This window comes from Chroicocephalus ridibundus, chromosome 12, assembly GCF_963924245.1.
Source record: "Chroicocephalus ridibundus chromosome 12, bChrRid1.1, whole genome shotgun sequence".
In the NCBI taxonomy this organism is placed as follows: Eukaryota; Metazoa; Chordata; class Aves; order Charadriiformes; family Laridae; genus Chroicocephalus; species Chroicocephalus ridibundus.
Genome location: NC_086295.1, coordinates 8,576,741 through 8,603,457, shown reverse-complemented (window position 1 = coordinate 8,603,457; position 26,717 = coordinate 8,576,741). Strand labels below are relative to the sequence as shown.

Genomic DNA, 26,717 nt, shown 5'->3' with positions numbered 1-26,717 from the left:
CCGGGTCCTCAATGCCAGCGGCATCCGAGAGAGCAGAGTCGGGCCAGGCATCCCCGGGACAGACCCCTCGATGTACATCAGCTTCCCCAGCCCGGGAGCTGAACAATATTTGTCTTTACACAAAAGCATGCAAAATGCTATCAGGATTTTTATGTTTTTAAAGATTTCAATGTATCCAGCAGGAAATATCTGAAGTAGCTCCACAGTTTGAGATTAATTCATACTATCTGCTCACCCCTGGGCGCAGATCAGTATGTGGCATAGGTGAAGAGAGTTTCATTTAAATATTTAAATAACTGTTCCAGCTTTTTCTCTAACTCCTACACTGCGTGAGGCAGCATTTCCCACGAGCAAATAATATTGTACGTAAAGCCAGGTAGGAGCTGACTGTCCTTTCTGCAAAAGTAGCGAAAGACAGTAATAAAACTTTTACACACAGATAGACTGTGATTTAATTTCAGGGTGGTTCTGTTGGTTTTCTGTTTTAAACGCTTCTTAGTTTAAGCAAATCCTAAAAAAAAAAATTATTTTTTCCTTAAAGCAAAATCCCTCCACTGATTTTTGACTACTGCTTTTTGTGCTCAGTGTTTTGCACAACCTGGAAGAAACCCCACAAAAAGAAAAAATGTTGCTGAGCCTTCGTGCTTACTGGGAAAACCCGACAGCCGACCAAACAAAGCAACACACAGAACGTCTATGTGACAGGACAGGAGACGACCGGGGGAGTCCAGCTTGCAGCTTTCTTAAGGTTCCCTCTGGCTTTTAATCCCAGCACACAGCTGTTTTGGGGATGGGGAAAACAGCAACGAGGCACTGAATTTTGAGCCGAACATATTTTTAGCATCGTTGATCTCGGCTATCAGAGCTTTGGCATTCACAGGAATAGCGTGTCATTCACACCACTCAAACTCTGACGCATCGAGCCTAGATACTGATGCTAGGATTCGCTCTGAATAAAACTCATCACTCCTTCGGCCTCAACAGAGCAACACACCCCTCTGCACTCACACGAAACATCCCTCCCACGGCTGTTGGAAGAATCACTCTGATTTAAGCTGATGCAAGGGAGAAAATCAGCCCCAAGCAGAGCGAGGCGTGACGCCAGGACTTGTGACGGGACTCAAACAGTGACCAGGAACAGCAAAAAAACACCTCTCCAGGCTCAACAGCTTCACATCAAGGAACAGGCGGCCGTTTCAGTTCCCCATGCGACACACCTACAGCGAGAGCTGCCCCCACCGCGCTTGTCACGCCGCATCGTCTGTGCCAGACACACAGACAGCAGGTGAAAAACTACAAAACTACAACTGCTCACAGCACTCGTCGAGCAGCAACGCTGGCGTGTGGAGATCTGTGTCGCGGGGTACGGGGAAAGCAAAGACCTATTTGTGTGCGCACGTGTAGTTTTTTAAAGTCTTGTGAACAGCAGACACACCCCACACACGCTTTCTGCCCATTAAAGATTGGGGATAACCCAAGGATTTTTTTTCCCCTCCTGAAATATTGCGTTTAAATGAGCACGTTAATCCCACACGCACACTTTCTGCCCATTAAAAACTGGGGATAACCTAAGTTTTCTTTTTTTTTCACCCTTGAAATATTGTGTTCAAATGATCATCACACACACACGCACACTTTCTGACCAGTAAAGAGTGGGGATAAACCAAGTTTTCTTTCCCCCCCCGAAATACTGTGTTTAAATGAGCAAGTTCATCCCCAGTATTCACCCTCCAGGAGGATCCACGTTACAGGTATTAATAACAACATAAGCCTTGTGAGTAACAGACACACCCCACACACACTTTCTGTCCATTAAAAATTGGGGATAAACTAAGTTTCCTTCCCCCCCCCAAAAAAACATTGTTTTTAAATGAGCACTTCACCCTTAGTATTCACCCTCCAGGAGGGCCCACGTTACAGATATTAATACCAACATAAGCCTTGTGAGTAACAGACACACCCCACACACACCTGCCCATTAAAAATTGGGGATAAACTACGTTTTCTTCCCCCCCCCCCCCCGAAATATTGTGTTTAAAGGAGCACGTTCATCCTCGGTATTCACCCTCCGGGGGGATCCACGCTACAGGTATTAATAACAGTGTTTACGCACAACAACAAGCTGCCGCATGCCCTTGCCTTCGCGCAGGGCTCCGGCAGAGTGCCGCTCCGCCGTGCTGCAGGGGCCGCGGGGACCGGGATTGCTCACCCGGCGCTGGCAGGCAGCGAGGCAGGCGGGAGCCCTTTGCCAAGCAGACAACACCCACAGCCTTCCGTAGAGCAAAAATATTTAGTTTCCCCCCGCATGGCAAATTATCAATAAGGCAGGCAGCGGCGCTGGAATGCGGGCAAGACTGCAGACAAGAAAAACCTCGGCTGGTTTGAAGAGCGCTCGGGGAACCGCGCCGGGCAGAGATGCCCAAGGGCTGAGGCTGCCGGCCCTGACTCATCAGCATCGTCAGGAGCCGGGGCTTGGGGAGATCTCCCCACCGAGTCCCAGCCCTGCCTAACTTCGGAGGTACAATGAAATCACTGTCCCGGTCGCTGTTGCCCACGCGTGTGACGACAGGGTCTGTCGCCATGGAAACGCCGGTGATGCTACAACGCAGGGCTCGGACCTCACCCCGGGAGGGAGACGCGGCGGTTGGGTGAAGCAGCAAGTGCTGCTCTCTGGAAATAAACGGCTCTCCCGTCGAAATCAGGAGAAATTCTGCTTTTTGCTTCAGTAGGAGGGGACTGACTACCCCGCTCCGGACAACTTGGCTAAGGCAGGCTGGGGTTTGGAATCCGCTGGAGGAAGGGGCAGACCCGAGCCAACATCCCAGCTTCCCCGGGCGAGCACCACGGGAGTTCGGCTTTGTAAACAGTCGAGCTCCTGCCTTTGAGAGCCGGGGGACTGGGAGAGGTTGCTCCCCAGCAGCCCGGCTGCTTTCTCTCTGCATTTGCAGGCACCAGCAGGAACGCGGAGCAGCCCCGGGCACAGGAATGGCTCTGGGCAGGGGGCCCCAGCGATAGCCATGCTTCTCCCCGAACTGCCAAGGTCAGCTTGGCTGGGGTGGCCGGAGCTGAGGACATCAAACCTCACACTGCTGGCCCTCTGCCACCCTGGGGATCCAGGGAGCAGCCCTGCCGCCCACCAGCTGGGCTCCCCAGGGAGGTGAGAGGCCATTGCACCCCCTTCCTTACGAGAGAATAATTATGTGACCGCTCAACCTGGCAAAGGTGTTTTTCAAGAACTGAAGCAGCTTTGAAACCTCTGTGTGAAAGCCCCAGAGGTACAGCTTTGCACCCTCGGTTGTGCCAACTTCAAGGCTTCATCTAGCTCCGAATATTACATGCCAGAACACAGACTGAAATCCTCCTGCAAAGGAAAAGGACCATCCTCTCCACTGCTTTTATGATGGACATCTTCTCAGAGAGCGGCAGGTTCGTCAGAGCTCCTCTGACACCCCTCCGCACGGGTGGTTACGGGGCTTCCCCCCTCCCCGCACTCGGGCATTTCCCAACCTGAGGTTTCGCTGCTGAATCAGCCTCTGATTCAGTACCAAAAGATCCTGCTTGTTTGCAGGGGGGCTACAAGAAAGCGAGCTTCGCACCCAGACAACACCAGCACCTCCTCGAGTTCTCAGCTTTACTGCCTCCAAACCGACTTCACCACTGCCCTCTGCCACCCAAGTCTCGTGACTGGGGAAGTCCTGCCTCCAAGCCCCCACCCAAACTGCCTCCAAGCTCTCAGCTCTTATTCCCCCGCTTTTTTCCGCAGCCTTTACCCAGTTTCTAGTTCACAAGAGCATCTCTCCCCACAACCGGGGATGGGAGCGGGGCTCTGTGTGCTGCCGTATCGCAAACAAACAGCAAACCAGCTCCTACAGAGACTCACGCACGCTGCGGGCAGCTCCAGCAACCGTCTGGTGGGTGGGCAGCCTCCCAGGTGGGTACCTGCAGCACTGCCATTAGCACTGATTACCCAGAGGAGGTAAAACCCAGGTGAAAAAGATCAAGGGGTTTAAGCTTCAGAGGACTTAACCCTTGATTTGGAGAAAAAACAAAAAAACAAAAACAAACAAAAAAAAACCCCAACAAACCTCCTTTTCACACACGTCTGAAAGGCAGAAAGGAAAACCCACGCTGGGTCCCGCTGGGCACCAGCAATTTCCCAGCTGGGAATCAGACGGGATGCACACCACTGTGTTCACACATGGCTTTGCAAGGGCCCACCCTCCACTGTTTTTTAAACAAGGCAGTGACTTCAAAGCCACGCAGTCAGCCAAATGTGACCTTGCCAATTAGCATGAAATTAGGGAATAACAGATCACCCCAGCAACTGCATTCCATGGCGGGTTTATACAAACCATAATCTAGGAAAAGCTAAAGATAGCGCCCGCGGGACGAGGGGGACAAGGGAGGGCAGGGGCAGGAGTTGGGTTTTGACCTCACATCCGTTTGCTGCAGCGCAGCTCCTGGGATTTAGATGGAGTTACTTATTTGCATAAGTAAAAGAGTCCAAATTTAATTTGCTCCTTTTTTTTTTTTTAATTGATTTGCTTATTGTAATTTGAAGGGGCCAGTCCAGAGCTTTTTTGCATTTTTCAAAAGCCGAGTCGTCAGTTATTTACACTGGCTGCTTGGAAGCTCAAAGTGAAAGTTGGTTTCCTGAGTGAAATCTGGTATTCTCTGTTACATGCGCATATTTGTCTCTTCACTGCGGGGCAGCCGCCGAACACTGCCTCCTGTGTTACTGAGCCAGTCACCAGGGCTGAGCTGCAAGCACTTTATTTATTTTTTTTTCCTTTTAATAGCTTTGTATTGGGGAGAAAGAGAAGGAACAAGGCAAATTACACAGGGCCACAAGACGTGGCGATGTCCCTGGGAGCCTGACCTACATGAAAACAAGCATTTAGAGGAATATTAATATTTATAGATGCTCCCTGCTTCCCCTCTCTATGTTATACACACACAGACCTTGTAGATCCGTATCACCAGATGCAATATAAGAGTCTGCTGAGCTACAGCAAAGGCTTGAGCCTACGAGAGAATACTCTCTCCCATTTGCATTCACACCTGTTGAGGATTTTGTCTGGAATCTTATTTAAAGATGGGTTTTGTTTGGATTTTAAGTTTCAAAACACCCCTCAGAGGACCAGTTCTCAGGAGGTTTAACCTCAAATATTAAAAATTATGTGGCAGCTTTACCAATCAGTGGATCATCACACAGTGAACACGGAACAAAAGCGCGTGAAGCGAGCTGCTGAAGCAGAGCAGATGTCTGGCTTTCCAGCATTTCGTCTCTCACAGGGGCCAACGACAGGTATTATGGAGTAATGCAAAAAAGCAGTTATCAGAACTTACTCATCTGGGAGCCCCATTTGCAGGAGCGAGTTCAAATGCTCGCTGACTTTCTGTCAACCTTCTCCACTGAGAAACAAGGATCTTCAGCACCTTTCAAGTTTGAAATAAGCTAAAACCTGGGATACCACTAGCAATACCTCCCCCTGTATCTCTCAAGGGAACGCATCTAATGCATTTTTTTAAAAGGAGATAGAAAATATCTTCAACGCCCAAGCGAAATCACAATTTCAACCTAACAGCGCAGGATCCCCGCTTTGCCCAAACTTCCCAAAGCCTCTTCACCTGGGCACGACTCTGAGCTCAGCCTGCTGAAGGCAGATGTTTCTGGTTTGCAAATGCTGAGGAGAAGATAGCTAATTAAAGCCTGGCAAGTAAGGGTAAAGCAAAAGGCACATGGAAAACGGCACTTCGTACAGCACTCCTGCTTTCGGAAATGGTTGGCTTAGCGAGGAGTATCTAATATTAATAATATTGACCGTAGGATTTTTATTTCCCCTTTTTCCCCCCTGTCGCTTTTATAGCGGTCCATGTTCCTGTTGTCTCAGGCACACATAAGCACTCCTGAGTGCCAACTGCTTTCAGTAAGGATATTTCTGGCATTTCCATGGCAACAAGTTGTGATATAGATCCTACTTTTAAAACACAAGCTTAGGTGGATACTGTCAAATCCCAACCTCTTAAAAAAAATTGTTTATCAGAAAATAAACTTTCGTCCCAATTCATTCCTAGAGCCCCAAATTTACATTTTTTTCCTTAAAAAAATTTTTTCAAAAAAAAATTTTTAAATCCCATTTAGCAAGTTTACAGAGATTTGTTATTATAGGACTTGTCGTGAGCGGTGGGTGGAGCAGGCCAGACTCTGAGGAAACCAGAGCCTCTTTCAAACAGGCTTTGAATGTAGGAACCAGACTGAAGTGCTGGGATCCACAGACACTCCTCTGGTTTTGGTTCCATTTTGAACCCGCCACTGAAAAGGACTTGTTTTCCCGACTGCAGTTCAGACGAGGCCAGAATCGCACACGAACAAGGAGCATCATTTACCACCGGCATGTGGATAAAGCCCTTTCTCAAAATTTGAACATTTTCTGTCCTTGTGTAAACATGCTTTAATCTTTTGTACATTAAAGGTCGCGGATGTATACTGGATTGCTTACAGACTCTAGCTGGTGCCTTTTCAAAGCGAGGGAGAATGTTCTCCAGATTACAATGCTAGTATATATGGTTGTGATTTTTTTTTTTTATGCTAATGATTTCCATCTTTGGAACAAACAAAATTACTACTAATTATAGTTTCCAGTCATTCAAATGTGGAGAAAGCAGGCTCAAGAAGGATGTTACTTGTACTACAAGCATACACTGCTCTGCATTTATGTGGTTTGAAGATTAAACTTTCTACCCCCCACCTACGTACTATTATATTCTGTGGAACTTCCCACTTAAGGCCTCACAGCAGTACTCCCTACTATAAAGATGTGAAAAAAACCAGCATCTGAAGCTTTCACTGAGATTTAATGTATTTTCATTAAAATCACTGACCTCTCCCCATCGTGGATTTATTTTTGCATGGTTTGATCTACATTAAACCTTGAAAGAAAATTCAGCGTTGTACATCCAATGACATTAGTCATCCTCACTCAGCCCTGATGCTGGTGCACATCTGTATATTTAAACAAGTATACAAAGAATAAAACTCAGTAACAACTCCCCATTTCGCTAATGATACCATGATTCAGGCCTAACAGGTCTCCTCCTGCACCGTCCCCTAGGAACACAACATCTCTCTCTTAAATGCCCTAGAGAAATGGCACCTCTCAACTGTGCAGAATCAAAATGAATGTATCTTAGAAACAATAACCCAGCAATTCTTTCCTCTGGGTCCCGCTTCTTTTGGCTTTGTCTGGTTTACATAAATCTGTATTTTACAGGACAGGAAGTATTGCTTTTTAGTATCATCAACAGAATTATCATTCAGAAAGTCAGGGAACACTTATCACAGTGCTCTTCGTATCACAGACTTGCATAAACTCAGAAAAGTAGGAGAACAGTCTGCAAATCTTTCTCTTTTTTTCTTTAATTTTAACTTAAGCTTATGGTGTTTGGACCCAAACTGGAAACCAGATCTCCCCAGCTCCTTGCCATCCAAGCAGGATGGTAAGACTCATTGCAGGTAGCTAACTCCTTATGGCTCCTAGACCCGATGCTCAAGCTGCCTTTTTGAGTTTCCAGAACACCCTCTACCATGATGATGACGGTCACAAGGAGACCAAGCGAGCTGACCTCTTCTGCTTCGCCTTTCACAGCTGCGCTTTCATGCCCGGGTGCACAACCTTGTAAATAACAGGCAGGTCCCACAGCCGCTTTCAGATACTCGATCACCAAGATGGGGACCAAGCCACTCTGCTGCCAGTGACAGCAACCACTCACAAGCGCCTGCAGGCGAAAGCAGCACCGCAAAACCCGAGAAGCCCGAGCCCGTCGAGCAGCGCACGGCCCGGCATCCCTCGCCGCGCCGGTCCGGGCGGCCAGAGCAGGGCACACGCCCGGCTGCGGCCCCACCGAGGGTCCCGGCGGAGCTGGCCCCGGACAGGGCAGGGGCCCGGCAGCTGCCCGGGTTTCCACCGCCCTCCGAGGGGCTGCCGGAGGGCGCAGGAAGCGCCCGGCCCCGGGAGCCGCTGGGTCCGGCAGAGGCGGCCCGTCCGCCCCGTCGGGGCGCGGCACCGGCTCCTCCTGCGGCGGCGGCTCCTCACCAACCTTCGATCGGCTTCAGGTAGTCGTAGTCGAAGAGGATGGAGAAGTCAAACTCCTCCTGCGGGCTGCCCTCCCGGGCCGGGCCGGGGCCGTGCCCGGGCCCCCCCTCCTGCGGGTCGGGCTCCGGAGCCGGGGCGGCGGCGCTCATCGCGGCCAGGGCCCGCCTGGCAGCGGCGGGGCGAGAGGGGACGGGAGGGGAGGCTCGCCCGGGGCTGGCCGGCTGCCGAAAGGAGCCCGGAGTGCCACAGCCGCCGCGAAACCCGTCGGTATCCTTCCAAGCGCGAGTGGAGAGGAGTTAGAGGGGAGCAGAAAAAAATTTAAAAAGGAGGAAAACAAGCAAAAAAGATCTCCCGGGGGTCGCTGAGGCGGGCGCGGCTGCCCCCGACGGCGGGGGGGTGGGTGCGGGCGGCGAGCCCCGGCGGCGGCACACGAGGGGACCGGCGCGACGAGCGGTGGCAGCTTCCTGCTCCCGAGCAGCCACCTGCCGCCGGGGCCGCCCCCGGGGAGGAGGAGCCCGGCCCGGCCCGGGCCGCACCGCACCGGCCCCGGGGGAGCGGGGGTGCCCGCGGGGGGGATGCCTGCGGGGGTGGGAGAGCGGAGGAGAGGGGTCTGGGGAGGAGGGGAGGCGGGACGGGGAAGGGAAAAGCGGGGCTGCAAGGGAAGTAATGGCCTTGCACAGGGATGGGAGCCTCCGGAAACCCCATTCAGCCCCCATTTGGTGCCCGTCTCTGCCCCGTTACCCTAGGTTGAGCATGGGTTGCTGTCTTGCATGCAGCCTCCTCCTCCCCAGCAGTTAGGCCCCTTTCTGTTGAGGTTTCCAGGGTCTCCAGCAGCTCCAGGCAGCCCAGGTGCTGCCCTTGCCTTCTCCAGGCTTCACGCATTGCCCGCCATGCGCTCCTACCTCCCATCGCCGGCAGGTTTCTGGGTGCATCTCCTTCTGTAGTCACAGGCCAGCCTCTCTTAACTGGAGCACCTTTAGAAACGTCAAGTCCACCCTGCACAAGGCCTCTGTTCTCCTCCTGCCTCGCTCACAAACAGTGTTTCAACAGAATGGGCTCTCGTTTCCTGCCCTGCTGACCACACCACCAGCTCTGCCAGCTTCCCCAGGTACCCATGGCCACCTTCGCCACATTGACTCTATTCATCACCATCTTCCCTAGGCCCTTCACAGGGTGCTGGTCACTGCCTCCCAACAGCCTTCTACCCCTCTGATGGCTGCTACGACCAGCGATGACTTCATTCGTGGGTAACTGGAGATCCTAAATTTGTGTGTTTAGAGCATCTGTGGTCAGAAGACTCTGTTCCCTCGCTTACCTTTTTGTATGGTCCCCTTTATTACTGTACGGGTGGCTGTCACCAGGTCTGTGGGTTTGAAAATTGCTCTTAGTCTGTAGACAGGGAAGGGAGGCAAAGGCAGAGGGACCAAGATCATTTAAAAAGTATTTTGGTGTTTACTTCAACTTGTTTTTATTTGCTAAGCCTGTTAGCATGACAGCATTAACTACATTACAAATCTGACCCTAAGTTACTTGTCTAAGGTCACAGAAAGTCTGTTTTACAGCAGACACGAACCAGGATCGCTATGTCTAGCTTTATACCCTGTCACCTTTATCATTAATATGGACAGGCAAGTAATGACAAATCACCTTCTCATCACACCCTTTTGCTCCATCCTTTGCCAGTGCAGAGTGCCAGAACTCGGGCTTTTCCTGTGCTCTGAAATCAGTTTCTACATCGAGCTTCTGAAGAACCCCAGCGGTGAGCTTTGTCCCAGATGGTCACCCCGCTGCACCTACTGGGAGGCGTTGGGGGCACCTAATGGTGAGCAGAAACACTGCACAACGCTTTCGGGTGTGAAAGGGGGAAAGGGGAACTGCAGACACTGCTGTTGTGACTGCACAAAAGCAAGGGAACAGTCAGCCTGGAATTAGGCCTTTATGGCATTAATTTGTGACTGGAAAGCGCCAAGGGATAGGGAAACCTGACTTTCAGAAAGGGCAGGTGATCCTGCAGGCGGGATGTGCCAGGGTTTTTACTGATGTATTTACAGAAGGAGACGGTTAGCTGGAAATACGGGTATATTCTCTCTATACGTTTCCCACTGGAGTACAATTTAAATGGAGAGGGAAAAGCCATTGTTCCATATTCACAGCCACTAGATTAATGAGGGATTTCACTGCAATCAATGCCACACTTGAACTCAGCAGAGACTACAAGGGCAATATTTTTTCTTGTTAATGCATAATATACATAGTAACACAATAGCTTCCTTGGACCAAACCGTCGGAACTTTCTCCTGCGCACGCTGCCAAAACAATGGGGAACAGGCCTTTGCTGGGTTTCAGCACACAGCCCTGTGTGGATGTGCACGCGCGCGTGTAAATGGTGCGAAAAGCTGAAAGGCTGTGTCTGTCTCCTCCCGCGCACCACGACGCCGCGTCCTGACCCGCGGTGGCTCCGCGCTCAGCGCAGGGACCGCTGAAGCCCACTGTGGCAAGGATCCAGCGCTCGCTCTGCGGTTGAGCTGGAGACCACACTTAAAGCCTGCCCCATCTGCTGCAGCGATTCTTGACGCTGCACGAGGCGCTTGCTCTCTGCAGTTCCCCTCGTGTCTGGTTCAGCCAGAGACAGGGCTCTGCTGCCGCCGGGCACAGGCGGGGAAGCCAGAGCAGCCGGTGGTTAGTGGTCGTGGCTACCAGCACTCAGAAATGAGGCCACCCCAGAAAGCTGCAGATGGGGTTGAGCTCTTACCCCCCGGAAAAATGCGTGGGGAACGGAGGTGGCCCACCCTTGGGGAACACACGCTGCTCTGTCCGAGGGCTTGATTCATTCTGAATTGTTTAAATGTGAAGAAAACATACATTAAATTGGCCTATTTATATATCTGTTCTAAAATGACGCTTACCGTTCGCTGGAGCGCTAGCCTTTTATCATTGGCCCTTCTATTTAAAATTCATTAGGAAAACCAAATACACTTGCTGATCTTGGCTTAGCACTAAAGAGAGCTGTCACCCTTGCAGCTAACAACCCAAGGAGCAAGACTGGATAGCCACAAAAGGAAAAGACACAAAAAATAACATTGGCCTTTTTAAGTAAGATATGATGACTAGCAGGAGCGCATGGGGAAACGACCCCCACTTCTGCTAAATCTTTATCCGATCCTGTATCCTTAATTTCCTAGCTTGCCTGCAATCCATTAAGCATGTGAAGTTTCAAACTTATCCTCAGCTACTCCTAGAATTAGTAATACTCCACAAATGGAAAATGTACCTTTTGCTTTCCAAGCTGACCATGTCATCCGAAATAGTTTCACTGCTAATACATGTGATCATAAATTCTGACACTGGCGAGGAACTAGGGTGACAAGACAGCAATGAGAAAAGTGTTAGAGAAACGTAGGAATTAGCTCAGCTTATAGGATTCAACTCTTTTGCCCAGCAGACGGCTTGAGAGATGTCAAGCAGCAGTAGCCACCGGGCACAGGATGGACTGGATTCCCTCTGCTGCCTTCTGCAGCTCACAGGGCACGTAAGGACATTGGTCCCATATGACCGCTATGGCATAACGCATAGGAATAACAGTTTCCACAGGCCTTGAGCGCACAGAGGTGTGAGTTATAATGCTATACTCTGTGGGCTGTCTTGGAACCTACCAGTGTGTTATTTCAAGTAGAAATGGTGCAAATCCACAAAATATAGATCTGGCCTAAATGTTAGATATATGCATGAAACCATTACTAGGTACAAGCAGCTGCAGAATTCAGCTGAAGTGACAGCTGCGGTTTTTGGAGACCTCCAAGGACTGAGCGTACTTTAGTTGAGACCCAAAAAATGCTCTTGAGCCAACAATGAGAATAAAACATTATAAATTGTTTAAGTTTTAGCTGTTATAGCTACATAACTGACAAATACTGCCCACACTGTGTCATTAATAATTAGTGATGAAGAAAAAGCAGGGAGACTACTAGACTTAAATAGACCGTGGACTCTTCAGCTCAATACATACACTCAGAAAAAGCGTCTGGCCACTCCAAATCAAAGGAAAAACCCAAACAACAGGACAAACGCTTCCTAATGCTTGTTTTCCATTCGGGCTGGAGCAAAAGGCTGGAATAAAGTATCCAAAGACTGGAAATACTAGTTGGTTTCCCTAAATCTCAATCTTCTTCATTTCAGAAACACTTCCTTCCTACGAGGATCGTCCATTTATTTCTCCTGTTACCACTATCAAAAGGGCGACGTGGCCACAAGCCCTGGCCACTGGTCACAACTCCGCTTGGGCCCACAGCACCCACAGTAGAGAGCTGGGAGTCAGCATTAACTCCTTTTTTTCTTTTTTCTTTTTTTTTTCTGCAAAGCTGTTTTCATGAGCCAAAAAGGTGTTTCAAGAACTTAAGCAAAGTCTGTCCTTGGCAGCATTAACAAAAATTGCAGCCACGTATACTTGCAGCAGGCTCTACACAGAGCAGAACTGGAAATACATTGTGCTGCCATTTCAGGGAACTGGAGAATGGAAGGAGTCCTTTTCCACATAGTTGGATCGGTGCTTGCCTTTGGCAGGGTTTTGCTTTAATAAACTTTAAAAGTATGTGAATACTGGACTACCTAGGTACTAGGGGACAAGGAATCCAAAAGCAAAGCTAAGAAAGAGTACTTTCTAGTGTAATATAAACTATGATTTAGAATGTACTTAATGTATTTTTTGGTGTTGAAGTTTACTGCAGATGTGAGTTATCATTTACTATTTTCAGTTTCTACTTATACCATCCCATTGTATTCCCTGTACCACTAATAACTTCACTAATGCAAGCGATCAGGTGCTGCTCCGAGCTGAAGAAAGTTTTAGATGAGCTTTTCAGAAGTACGATGACCGTGCTAATTATCACGTGGCCAACATTAGATAATTTACACTGGATCTGTAATACTGTAATACCCTCATATTAAACTTTTTAAAAGAAAAAAAGGTAGAGAAAAGTGGATTAAAAATGCTGCACGTCTATTTAGCAGCTAAAACACAAAGAAAATACGAGTCAATGCTGCCTTAAAAATCTAAGCGTTCTAATGGTGTATGTGGCAGGCATTAGAAATTTAACAGGCAACTAAAACTTGCACATGGACTTAATCCAAGCTCTTTAAAATGAGCTCAGACTGTGAGTGACTAGTTGCTTGGTCTGGAGTGCGGGGAGTGCTATTAGAGGGAAAAAAGAGAGAGAGAGAGAGGGGGGAGAAATATTCTGGTACTTCCTTTGAGACACACATGCACACACGCTACTATTCAGTTTTGGGGTCAGGTTGAGTCAGAGATATTACCCCCCAATTTTAGGCTTAAAGTGGTTTGGCAAGAAAGGACGATGGAAAAAATTGCTCCTATCTCCATGTTCCTATTAAGTTCTGAAGTCTGCTATGCAAACCAAAGGAATGCACATATCATAGTTTAAAAAAAAATAGATTAAGCCAGTAGTGGAAAAGAAGTTGTAGGATATTATTATCCTTGGCTGTTTTCAAAAAATGAATGATGAAACATTGCAGTTAGAATATCTATTGGAATGTTATAAAAGAGTGCTCCAATTATGTCAGTGTCCCATCTGTGAATGTGATTCCTGCCCTGTACGAAAGTCTCTGAAATCATTTGCTGACAGGTAGCTGGTGTAACCGTGTCCCACAGGGCAGGCTTCCAGCTGGAAAGGGGCTATCTCGAGGGACAGAGCAGCAACAGATGTGGGACAACAAGACGACACAGGGACTTGGGGTCACCTGATGAAAAATCTCTGCCGTGGCTAGTGTCTTGCTGACACCTGCAGAAGCACAGCTCAGGGAGCAAAGCTACTAAAGCATCTTTTTGCTAGCGGGGTGTTCGGCTATGCAAAGCCTCTGTTCCCCATTCTGAGCCTGCTCTAATCATAAAAGGGGGCTATGGCTCAAAATTATTAACACATCATCGTTCACACACCCTACATTAATGAGACTCTTGCACTTTGTTGTGGGTGCAGAAATCCTCCCAAAGCCAGAGACTGATCCCGGAAGTGCCATGTGCTATTAACCCCTGGCAGTTTCATGCAGCTCTCTTTGTGGAAAGGTTGGGAGCCGACTTCTGACATGCAGGCAGGTTGGTGCCAGGGTCTGCTCCCATTGCCCCTAAGCCACTGGCAGGAGCAAGCATTTTGAATAAGGGAAAAATACATGCCGGGACCCAGGAATATATTCTTTCTGGAGCATCTCTGGACTGTGTCATGGAACTGACTGCACTGCTCGTCTGGCTACTGTGGTTTCAAGTATTTGATCTGGGGGAGAAAAAAATAAAAAAATCAGTGCCTTTCATTTCGGTCTGTGACTGCAGGGCTCTGGGGAAAGCAGAGCTGCGCAGCAATGGAAGGAGCTGTGGTAGCTGCCATTGGAGTGCTGCCTTCTGCTTTGATCCACTGCTATCCTATAGCAGGTGAGAGCCAGAATTTACCAGCACTGAGAAGTGCAAGAAGTCTCCTTTCCTGCTCTCTCTGCAGCAAAATAACTTCTCCGGGGTGTTGTGAGAGTGACTAAGAGCAGCTGAAGCGCTCAGGAGAGAGGGAGTTTTGTCTGTAGAAAGCCGAGGATACACGAGGCAGGGCAATGGCCTGATCCTAAGGCGGTATAAAGCCGCTCAGAGCCTTTCCATTGGCTTGTCCGAAACTCGGAGCTCTCGGATGATCCCCTCCGGGTGTACGTGTTAATGAGTGTGTTTTGGCAGGTGCTTGGGGAGATTTGCTACGGCAGGAGAAAACAAATAGCCGCTACTAAGGGCCCTTCAAACGAAGCCCTGCGATTCCTGCCTCGTATTTCCCCCCCCTCCCCCCCGGCCATATCCCGCACGCCCCCTCCGCCGGCCCCGGGGGCGCCCGGGGCTCTGAGTCAGCGGCCGAGCGGCGGTGCCAGCGGGCGGGGAGCGCGGCGGGCAGGATCGTGGCTGGACGGAGGGAGGGCGGGGGGAGAAATCTAAAATGGAGCGAGTGGATGGAAAAGCGTTTCCCTTCTCCACGCCGCTCCCCGGACCGGTCGCCCTGTAAAAATGGCAACTCACCTGCGCCTCCCGCCCGGCCCGCGGGGTGCAGCGCCGAGCACCCCGGGGGAGCGGGCAGGCCGCCTGGGCAGGGGGCTGCAGGGCCCGGGGCGAGCAGCCGGGCTCGCCGCTCCAAGGGTGCTTTATAAGAGCCGGGCTGCGGGCGGCGGGGGGTTTCCTAGCGCGGAGCATCCTCCGCCTGGCCCCGCCGCTGGTGGCCGCGCCGACCCCGAGAGCCCCAGGCACGGCTGTGCCCGGAGACCCCCGTCCCTGCCCGCTAACACCTCTCGGAGAGATGCCCCTTCCCCCGGCTCCGTGCTGGCATTACACAGCCGCTGCCGAGCCTGCAGCCCCCTCCGCCTCCCCGGGCAGGGCCGCTCCCGGCGCCGCGCCCTCCCCCGGGGCCCACAGCCTCGCTCGCCGCCGCGGGAGGAAGACGGAGGATGCCGCGGACCCTCCTCGACGACTGCCCCCCCCCGCCCCGCCTCGGTGAGGCCGGGGCGGTAGCGGGGAAATCTCCCCCGGGGAGGAGGGGGCGATGGTTCGGGTGGGAGCGGACCCTCGGGCGGCGCGGAGCGGCCGCGCAGGGGGCGCGCACCGAGCGCTGACAGCGGGGCAGACTCCTCCTCTCGCCGCGCTTAACTCTTGCCTCCACCGGCACCGGCGACACCGCGGCGGCGGGAGGGCAGCGCGGCGGCCGCACGGAGTCCCCCCCCACCCCCCCCGGCACGGCTCGCCCCCGCCCGCACGCCCCGCGGGGACCCCGACGGGAGCCGCGGGCATCCCCGAGGGCAGCGCGGCCGCGGAGCAGCCCGCACCAGCGCGGCCGCGGGCTCCGCCGGGGCCGGGGGAAGCCGCCTGCGACGCCCCGAGCCCCCGGCCCGGGCAGGGGACGGAAGGGTTAAGCGGCCGGGAGGTTAGTCAGCGAGACTCCCGGGGTGATGGCTTGGAAGAGGAGAGTCCCCCTGGCTGAAGTTTAAAGGAGGTTTCTCCAGACAGATTTGTATCGCCTTCGCGGAGCGCTTCAAACCAAACCTAGAGCCAGTCCAGTCCCTTTCCCCGAGGGACCTTCTCGCCATGAAACCCTTCCTGCCCACCCAGCCGAGCTGTCTGCGTGCGAGATAAAACCGGCAGGATAAAGCACCGGGCCCGGGGGGTGACCTAGAGACCCCCGGGGAGGGACACGCACGGGAGGACACACACACACACAGAGCACAGACACACAGCGCGGGAGTAAGACCCTACCTTGATCCATAGACCTCATGATGTGGTGGTAATGTACCAGCCTGCAGGCAGTTTCTCTCTGCATCAGGAATTAAAAAAAAAAAAAAAAAAAAAATCAATAGCAGGGGAAAAAAAAAAAAGAAAAAAAAAGAAAAAAAAAGGGAAGAAAAAAAATCTTCTTTAAACCATGTTCAACCAGTGCCGCCCGGACAGAGGGAACCCCTCTTGCTCGCCTCCTCCGTAAGAGTTTGGAGGTGCAAAGAGGGATCCGAACTGGGCTGAGCTTGTTCCTGAAGTGAAGTCAGTTCTCTGCTCTGAGATGAGGGTTACTAGAGAGGGAAAGGCCACTTCCTTCCCTGCTCCGAGTGTTTATAGTCTTTGAATGCTGTAAAATAACGGGATTCCCTCACTGTTTCCTCCTGTTTATCCCAGTGCCATGGAAACCCCTGGATCGCCTCCATCTCCCAAACTGAGGGCTTTCCTGCAAACTTCACACTCAGGAATCCATGACGTCTCCCAGCTCCGGGCCAAGGCAGCTCTGCGGCTTTCTCAGTCTGCAGCACAAGCACTTAATTGTTGAGCAGAAAGTCAGAGAGCGAGAAAGAAAGAAATATGGATGATGTTAAAAATCCCAGTGTGTGCTTTTTAAACAAAACTTGCAGGCACTGCAAAGCCTTTCAAAGCAACGGGGCTTCTGTGCAGAAGTTTTCCTTCTTCCCAGCAGAGACAAGCTCGGGCTGCTGCTGCTTTTACCTTTGAATAAATCATTCAGAAAACTCAAGTCCCCAGCTTATATTTATGTCTTTTAAATTCGCCAGCACCCTATTAATACCCATCTTGTTACTGGCACGGGTTTTGGCTTCTAATTACCACTGGCTCAGTTCTCCATACAGAAGACGAAAAGTTAAAAAAAAAATAAATCGGTTAATTTGTTTAGTGGCATTTCACAGACCTCTCTCTGTTTCTATTTTTAGATCCATTTAGAAGAGAGAGGAGCAACCCCATGGATTTCCATTGATACACGTGGAGCTCAGCAAGAAAGAAATAGCCAAGGAAGCCTCCGAAACCAAGACAACCCGTGTGTGTTTACACATGCGATGTATAAACAGGAAAATAAAGCAAAAGAAAACAGGAAAATAAAGTCAAAGATGTCGTGAACCCTGTGCTGTCTGTCTTACAACGTATAGTTTTCACTAACGCGTTAACGAGCATGTGTCTCTCGATACCGTGCTGGGACCGGTACCTGCCTGCAGCTGAACTTAGGTGGATTTTTTTCCAGAAGAGATGAAGAGTTCACGCAGAGGGAAGGCTCCGGCGGGGATGGCGACAGCTCCGCGGCCCCCGGGTGCCCGCGCAGAGGCGCGGTGCGGGCCGCGGTGCGGGGCGGCCGCCGGGGTCCGGGGGAGCGGCGGGGGGAGAGCCAGGGCAGAGGGACTTGGCGGCGGGAGGGCGGCCTGGCACCCGCCCCGCGTTTCCACTTTTCACTCTTCGGAGTCCCAAAATCGACTCGAAGGAGGTATCGCCATCAAACTTTCTGCTTCTCCGGTTTGTTGTCCTGCAGGCTAGCAACTGCAGGCAGGCCAGGGAAACTCAGCGCACCTCACTTTCCTAGCTTTTGTCATTTTTGGACGGGCCGAGGCGGAAATACCTCCCCCGGCTCTTAGAGAACCGGTTCCCCCCGACCCCCGAGGTGCGGCATCGGGGCTCCCCCGCACCCCTCAACTCCCCCCCCGGAGCCCCGCAGCGAGTACCCCCCTCACACCCCCGGGGACTTTTAGGGAAGCCTTTTCCTCCCCGTCCCGCAGAGGCTGAGCAGGGACCCCTCTGCGCCCCCAGCAGCGATGCCGCCGGCACCCACCGCTCCTCTCCTGGCAGGGGGTTCTCCCGCCTGAGCCCCAGGCGCTCCCGGCTGGCAGAGAAGCACCGAAAAGCCGCGTCTGACACCTAGGCTCGACCTGGATGCTCTGCCCTCCACCCGCCCTCTCAGGGGGCCGCCGTGGGGCCGCGATATTGACGAGCAAGATCCCGCAAAACCCCCGGTGCTGCCCCAGCCCCGCAGCTCCGGCTCCTCTGCAGAGGTGTCATACTTAAGCTAATTGGCATGCTTGATTAGACCCACTATTCGCATCAGGTGAAGTAAAGTCGGAACAACCTGATTCCTGTTTCGAAAAGTTACGGGGACACCGAGGTTGCTGCTTTGCTTGGGGAGCAAAGCAATTGTTAATTAACTGTCGGGGGAAATTATTAATTTCGCCCCACTTCCACCCTTACACTCCTCACTGTGGCACTGACTGGTCACCCCAGCATCCCTTGGTATAATTGCACTGGGAAATGCAGAGGAGAGGAGCTGGGGAAGGGGTTTTAGGCGCGGGGGGGGAGCACTAAAGCTGAGCTGGGACGGGGGGAGCTGGAGGGGGCTGAGGGCGAGCTAGGTGCAGGGGGGGACACACACAACCGGCGGGGGCCGGGGCCCTGCCAAGGGGTATCCCAGAGCGAGCGGAGAATGGGCGACCCCGACGGAAAGCTTCGCCTCCTCCCACGCTGAGCTAAAACGGGGGGAGCAGTCCCAGCTCAGCGGTTATGGCACACAGGTTGGCTTCCCTCGTCTGGACCGGTTAAAAATACAATGTCTTTCTTTTAATAGCTCAGTTTGATCGGCTCCCGCTAGTTCACATGACAGGGTTTTCCTAAAATATCTTCTTCCACCAAGTTTTTTCCAACTTAAAAATGCTGAATCCTGCTACCCAAATTAAACTCAGTGCAAAGCGAAAAAAAAAAAAAAAAAAATAAAGTGAAAGAGGGCTGGCGGCTGCCTCCGGACTGCTAGCATTCCCCAAACCAGCATATGACACAACTGTAAGATTTCCAAGGCTTTTGGAGAGTTCAGCGAGAGAATCGTGTCCTCCACTGGCTGCAGCTTCCCCGCTGAGTTAAACTTTCCTGACGGAACCTTTCTCCATCTGGCCCCGGCTCCCAGCGCGTTGCGAGCGGCCGCGGAGGAGAAGGGGATGGCGTTCAAGTCTTATATAACGGTGCAAGCTGGATGCGGGGGCAGAGACTTTCCCTAGAAACGAGAGATTTTTATATATATATAGTTATTTTTAGCTTCCCTTTTTCAAAGGAAGGCCAAATATCTCCGACTTTCCTTTGCTTTCTTATTTTGGTATCACTAAGGGATTTTATTTTTGGAGGTAAGGAGCTATTAATAGCTAATATTTTTAGCTATTTATTCCTTCTTTAGGAGAATACTTCCTCTTCCTTTCAGGGGCACATTTTGGACAGCATCCCTAACCCCCAATAACAGTCCCACCTCCCCACCGTGCCCATGGCGCCCTCCGGGATTTGCCAAGAGGATGCCCGGCTTTTGGGGACAGGGGAAGGCGCATACCCTGGCTCTGCCCCCCACCCCGGCCTGCTCTCTGGCTCGGGGTGTGGAGGGGGGGCGGTTTGGAACCCGACATTCTCCCCATGAGCAGCCCGGGCTCCCGGCCGAGGAGGCTGAGCAAGGAGCTCCCTGCCCGGGAGAGGAGAGCTACGGGCGGCTGGGGAGAGCGGGGCCGCCGGGGAGAGCCGGCAGCCGGCCCGGGGGGGCTCCGGGGGTCAGGTCCCGGCGGTCTCAGAGGGGTCTGGTCCCCAGGGGTCCTCTAGGGGTCGGGTCCCCGGGGGTCCCCGGCTTCTCCTGTCAGCCGCCCGCAGCACCTCCCGCTGGAGAATAAGCGCTCCCCAGCCGGCTCCACGCTGTTAATTGGCGATAAAACCGAAATAGTTTGTTGTGTTTCTTTAAAAAAAAAAAATTCTCATGCTCTCCAGGAGATAAGACATCAAGGCTTCCTGAGGATGTGCTCTCAGGCCATTGGGGCAGCTGCCCGGAGTTTATCATCATAGACTTCATGGAGACATCTCTGTTTTCCACTTGCAAAAGGTATTTCAGGCTCACAGCAACAATAAGTACTTTTTGACAAAAGCTCCTCGCCCTTCCAAAGTAAATACTGTTCTCCCCGAATCTGCCATCACACACAATGCACTCCCAGCACAACCTCGACATTAAGGCGTTGAGCAGAACCGTGCCTCTACACCAGATTTACACACTCGGTTGTGTCTTCACTGCACCGCACCGGGAGCCCCGAGCAGAGCCCAACAAGGACCAAACACCTCAACATCTGCAGCTCGGCCTGTTTGAGTAACGCAAACTGGCACCGCCCTCCCTTTTCGTAACACTCCTAGAGCATCATGACTACATGTAACCAACTCAAGCTTATTTCTGACAATGCACTTGTCTAAATAGCATATTCACTCACTCAATTAAGTTACAAACGGAGTGTCTGATCTTGTAATGAGCTCCACGTGGCTCGGGGAATCCACCCGCATACAGCTCTCCAAGATTGGGAATAGAACTGCTTGAAATTTTCCCATCAAAACATTTTTTCCAAATGAGAAATAGCTATTCATCTACAATGAAAATTGGTTGAAATTTTCTGGGTTTTTTAAATTATTTTTTTATTTTTTCCCAACAAAACTCAATAAACTGAAAGGCTATTTTTTTGAGTTAACGTAGTTTTGGTTGGGTTGGGTTTTTTTTTGTTTGGTTGGGTTGGGTTTTTTTTGCCCTCTCCCTAAGAGCTGTCTTTTAGTAAACAGATTCTGTTTGTAGGCATTAAAAATCATTTTTATAAATGAAGAGTGATTTTTTTATTTTATTTTACTTTTTCCTCAACAAAGGCAACCCCAGAAAACAAAACCACAAATAAAAAAAAAAGATATTGAAGAAAGTGTAGAGAACATTCTTTCTTTTCCCCCTCCCCTCGAAAATTTCCTGTAAAGGAAAAAATAAATGTCTTTCAACTCACTCATAGAACAATAGGGCGCCACTCTCACTGTCTTTAGTCAGGCAGCTCTTGAATTAGAGTCCTCTTATGGGACCAGGAGGATGTAATTAATTCAGCTGGCCTGATACGATACCATCCTAGGCTGCAGTTTCTCGTTTTACCTATTACCGTGTCCGTCTCCTAGAAGTCTGTAGGATTGCAGACAGCCAGGGAAGCACGTTTGCAAAGCAGCCGCACGAGGTCATAACCACTTGTCCATGGAAATACCAGGTTACATGCGAAAGAAGTACCAGACCTGCACCTGCAGCTGTAGAAAAACATATTCTGAGCCTCAGCCTCCTGAAAAACCCGGCGTGTTTGTTTTGTTTTCTTTTCTTTTCTTTTTCCCGATCCAGGCAGAAGCCCGACGGCTGATCCTGCCGCAGGGCTGGGGGCGGCTGCCCGGCCCCGCAGCATCCTCCGGCCCCGCCGGCATCCCGCAACATCCCCGCTCACATCTACCCTGGCCCCTTCAATTTGCCAAGAGCCCGCAGCGATTCTCGGACAGACGGTCTGAGAGGCAGGGAAATGCGTTTGCATGAGGGAGCACAGGAGGGGGGGTGGCCGCTAGGTACGGCGGAAGGGATCACTCTTCCCGGGAGGCTTTTTTCCACGCCCGGGCACAAGGCGAACCCGATCGTTCAGCTGAAAATCCTACAGTTTACCTGTATTCTCCATACCCCTGTGGGGAGCGAAGCGGGATCGCAGGGCTGCGCGGCCGCGGGAGGGTCCCGGCGGGAGGCGGGGGGCGGCCGGGAGCAGGAAGGGACGGGGAAGGTGCGGGTGGATCGTGGATCCAGACGTGCCAGCTCGGAAATAAAAGCAATACATCGGTTTACGGCGTTGTAAAGGGCGCTAGGTCTACTCCAAACCCGAAATTCGCTCCGATTAAGCAAACTCGTGGGAAAAAGGGGGGGCGGAGGGTGAACGCCACGGTCTGTGCTTTCGCCCAAACATCAAACAAGGTTTTCAGAGAACACTTAAGCCCTTCAGATTGGCACTGCCTTAACAAACTACTACCAATGACTAGGTTAGCCGCTCCGAGGCGTTTTGCAAATGAGCACAAAGGATAAAAATTGAACTATAACAATTTTTTTTTAAGAGCAAGGCTAATTAAACAAGTAAGAAATCTAGATGAGGCTGTAAAAATGTTGGTTTCTTTCCAAAGATATTTTCTCTTTAAGATTATAAAACCATAGGGGGGTTTTGTTTTGTTTTCCAAGATTTTAAGCTAAGGTTCAGGAAAAAAAAAAGAGGAGACAGCCAAATAGAGCAGTAACTTGCTCGAATAATTAGAAAAAGGATTAGTCACACTTGGGATTTGGAGAGGTGCTTCTCTGTGTGGGCAAGGCAACTAAATAACATGCTACCATTGACCTGTTTCTTGTAGAGCTTAAGTCACTCTAACTGCAGTCACCAGGCCACGCTTTGGGAAGAGATCTCCAACAAACAGCCATGCATGAGAAATGCCAATTCTTTAACTTCCTAACCCTGGATTTTTAGCCCCATCCAAAGTTGCTACCTGGGAAATTCCCATTATTGGTCATACCAGGATAAGGACTGGCTTGTGAACCTCCTTCTCTTTGCACAGCAGAGGAAAAAAGGGAGAGGAAGAAACTACATGTGCTGGCCAAGACCAGGCAGTGCGGATTCACCGGCATCTGGCGGCTCAGCCTACAGCATCCTTGAGCTGCTCCATCCAGGGACCTTCCCTGGGGCAGACGAATCCTTCCCTACCTGCTCTGTCCCGTGATGCTGGATACAACAGAGATCCTGTCCCCCAAATTATAGTTGTTACAACAGTGCAAGGAAATAGCTGGTCACTTTTGTACATTGCTCCCAGCTCACCAAAGAGTTTGTGGAATGAGAGCAGCATCATTAATCATTTGTTATTCCCAGCCATACAACTTACCTTCCCCTTCCAAGGAATTACTGTAGAGAGGAATTTGAAGAGATCCTTCTGATTGCAGGTGATTAGGAGGATTTTTCCCCACCTGTTCCTTCCCAGGGGGGTGGGTTCAGCATCCCCATGGTACATGCCCATGCACCAGTGGCTTCACAGTTCTCAGCATGGACCTTCCTCCAAGTCCCACACAGCAGCGAGCACCTCTCATGGTTCAACCGTTGGTGGTTAAAAGCTAGTCCAGGAAGGACTTAGCAAACCTAAACCGAGAAGATGACTATGAAACCCATCATGCTCCCAGGACACCTGGACTCAAATGCCCACACCTATCGACTCCTGGCTCAGCTGGAGGATACAGCCGTGCTGGTGGATAACTCCAAAACACACCAAATCAAAGTCACGCTGCTTTCTCACAATATAAAATGATTCTTTAATGCAAGGTCAGAGTGAATTGCAGTTTAGAATGATATTCAGGTATCTAAAGACAGCCTACCACCTCCCATCAGGGCACTGGCAAAAATGCACATATAAATAGATAGCATTAGTTTCAGTTGCATAAGGGCATAAGTTGGTTTATTAATAATAACCACAATGAACAAATCCAATTAGACACCTGTACATTAGGTTTGGGATGGAAACAGTGATACAGTCATTCGCTATGTCATATGATGACTAAACTAAATAAAGATAGGTTATGACTGTTTTGAAAAGGTGGTTTTATCCCTTTAATATCACCGCCAGGGCAAGGGAATCTGATATTATACCCTGAACACAATTTACGATTCATTACTGGGGCTCTGGCCACACCCGGCAGCTAATCTAGAATTTCACACGTTTAATGAACTTCATACTTGAAATATGTGGTCTGTAAAATCTGATTTACACTGTTGTTAAAATAGTTGGTGTTTGAAAGAAAATATATTTTAAAGTATGTATTTGTGCACAAAGTTTGCTTCTTTTCTTTTTCCCCTCTAAAAAACCCAAACCCCATCATTAATTTACCCCAAAGCATATAAAACGTTCCCTACAGCATAATTTCTAGTGCAGTATTTCTTTCAGCACCTCAGATTTACTCCCTATGTTTCTACAGGAGCAACTGCATTCAGTTACACAAAGGAGCAGAAAGTACCACAATGTAATTGTAGGTACTTCAGTCGGTAAGTTAACCTGACACCTCCGCTCGTGATGGAGTCCAGGGTCCATAATTAGTCCTTACCTGCCACCGCCATAAAACCGCCGCATTAGGTCAGTCCTTGCTCGGTCCGCGCAAGTGGTACCCTGCAATCCCGGTTCATTCGAGCGTGTTAGCTTTTTATTGGATGTTAACACCTGATATTTCCTCCGGGCTCTGGTTTTACTGAAGGCTTGTGTGTCCTTCGGAGCTGAAATGGCAACAGGAGCTGAAAGACAGACGAGTGGGAACGCGTATAAATCACCGCCCCGCGCGGTGTCCCGACGGTGAAAGATCACAAAAGAGCGCGAGGCCGCTGAAGGAAATAGCTGTCGTCCATGTGTGAAATACAAGATGTTTCTTTCTGTTGAAGGCTGTTTACGGTGAACACCGCACCTGTAAAAATTAGTTCCACACTTCGGTAACAAGGACTCGCAAGAATTCCACTCGGACTTGAACAAAACCTGGGGACTGTGGGAGGGTGTGGGTGAGCGGGACCTGCTCCCTGGCACCAGCCGCGGGTCTGCCGCCAAGATACCGACACGATGCGCTTTTCCCATCTGATTGTGGAAAGATTTTCTCCTTAAGGGCTAGTGTTGCAAATGGCAATTTCCCTTAGAAAATCTGTTTTCTGGCTCATTTCTCCTTGTCTATAGGAAAGATCAGATATCAAAATCTGGTCAGCAGGAGGCTTGAGATTTCCTAGAAGGAAAACTGGGCAACTTTAGTCTATAGACTGTTGCCTGAGAAATTCTGGCACTACTTTCAGCCCAAAATGTAAACTGTCACTTCGGTTAACTTATCTGGATCCAGCTAAAAGGCAGCAATGCGTCTTTACAAACAAATAAAGGGATAGTACAGATTGGAAAGTGGCATATCTGGAGAAAGCAAGATAGATGAGAGGTTGATAACATCTAACCTTGGTCTTTTAGAAAGTTCTTTTTCACTTTACAGCTCAGCTGTAAAGGTCCAGGTCCTTACGCCACCCTGCAAATAAGAATTGAAAAATGCGTCTTTGGAGCAGCTCACAGCAGACAACGATAGTGTAGAACGTGATTAAAACTGGTCTTCCCCTTCTCCAGGGGTTTTACTTACCTTGGACACGAATAGAGGTAAGGAGAAGAACCTGTGTTAGTTTCCAGCTCTCACTTTAGGCAAAAAAATTTCCTTGCTCTTGTTTAATTTTGTTCATCTTCCATGTTAAAATCACTTTTCTGTTTGTCGTTGGGCTTAAAGTAATTGTTCCAGGCTAGAATGAAGCCAAGATGGCATGCTAAATAATTAAAGCTCCATTAATAAACAGCAGGATGTAACTGCTCCAGTTACGTTTACAAGTTAAATTAAGACAAAGATCTTGTGTGCAAATCAAGTGATTTGTAACACGTGCAGAGGCGGCGTGTAGGCACGCGTGGAGATCAGGCAGGAGCAGCGCGAGGGCTGACACCCACGATGTCACCGGGGGGATTCGGGGGGAGAACCTCGGCCGGGCAGGGAGGCACCGGGTTTCCTGGGCTGGCCGCCCACCGGAGCAGCTCCCACAGCAAGAGCCCTCCTCGCTCATGCCGCAGCCTCACGCCGAGGCCGCCTTGGCAAGAGAGCGGTTAAGCCCTGGCTGCTCCTCACCAGGGCTCTGAAATTTTACAGCTCGTGGCGTGCTGGTTGTCAAATGTAAGGAGAACAGGAGGGAGCCTAACAGAGGTGCAGCTGGAGAGCATTAAACATTTCCAGCAACATCTCCAGGGCAAAGACCCTACCTCGCCGGGGCCGAGAGGACCGCTGGCAGTGCTGCTTCTCCGCATGCTGCGGTCCAGAGGACCTCAAAGGTCCTAGCTTTTAACTCTTGGAACAAGATCAAAGCCACAGGTAATAAAAACATGCTAAGCGCGACCCGTTCAACTCCCCTTCCCCAGTTGGCACCCTGGCCTGCCCGGGAGAGCCAAGTCACCTGTGGGACCTTCCTCAGCACAAGGAGGACATGGACCTGTTGGAACAGGTCTGGCAGAGGGCCATGAAGATGATCAGGAGCTAGAGCGCCTCTGCTGTGAGGACAGGCTGAGAGAGTTGGGGTTGTTCAGCCTGGAGAAGAGAAGGCTCTGGGGAGACCTTAGAGCCCCTTCCGGTACCTAAAGGGCCTACAGGAAAGCTGGGGAGGGACTCTTTATCAGGGAGTGGAGCGATAGGACAAGGGCTAACAGTTTTAAACTGAAAGAGGGGAAATTTAGATTAGATAGTAGGAAGAAATTCTTCACTGTGAAGGTGGTGAGACACTGGCCCAGGTTGCCCAGAGAAGCTGTGGCTGCCCCATCCCTGGAAGTGTTCAAGGCCAGGCTGGATGAGGCTTTGAGCAGCCTGGTCTGGTGGGGGGTGTCCCTGCCCAGGGCAGGGGGCTGGAACTAGATGATCTTTAAGGTCCCTTCCAACCCGA

The 26,717-nt window shown here is 50.8% G+C and overlaps 1 protein-coding gene across 2 annotated transcripts in view; it reads right to left on the bottom strand.

The window, feature by feature from the left end:
• NFATC2 (nuclear factor of activated T cells 2) overlaps positions 1-8,415 on the bottom strand; it is a 90,493-nt gene extending 82,078 nt beyond the window's left edge. For both annotated transcript variants that reach the window (XM_063350245.1, XM_063350244.1), the window contains exon 1: positions 8,101-8,415. In XM_063350245.1, coding sequence (XP_063206315.1) covers positions 8,101-8,245 — 145 coding nt within the window. In that variant the 5' untranslated portion in view covers positions 8,246-8,415. The remainder of the gene's footprint in view (positions 1-8,100) is intronic.
• Between the last annotated feature and the right edge of the window lie 18,302 nt (positions 8,416-26,717).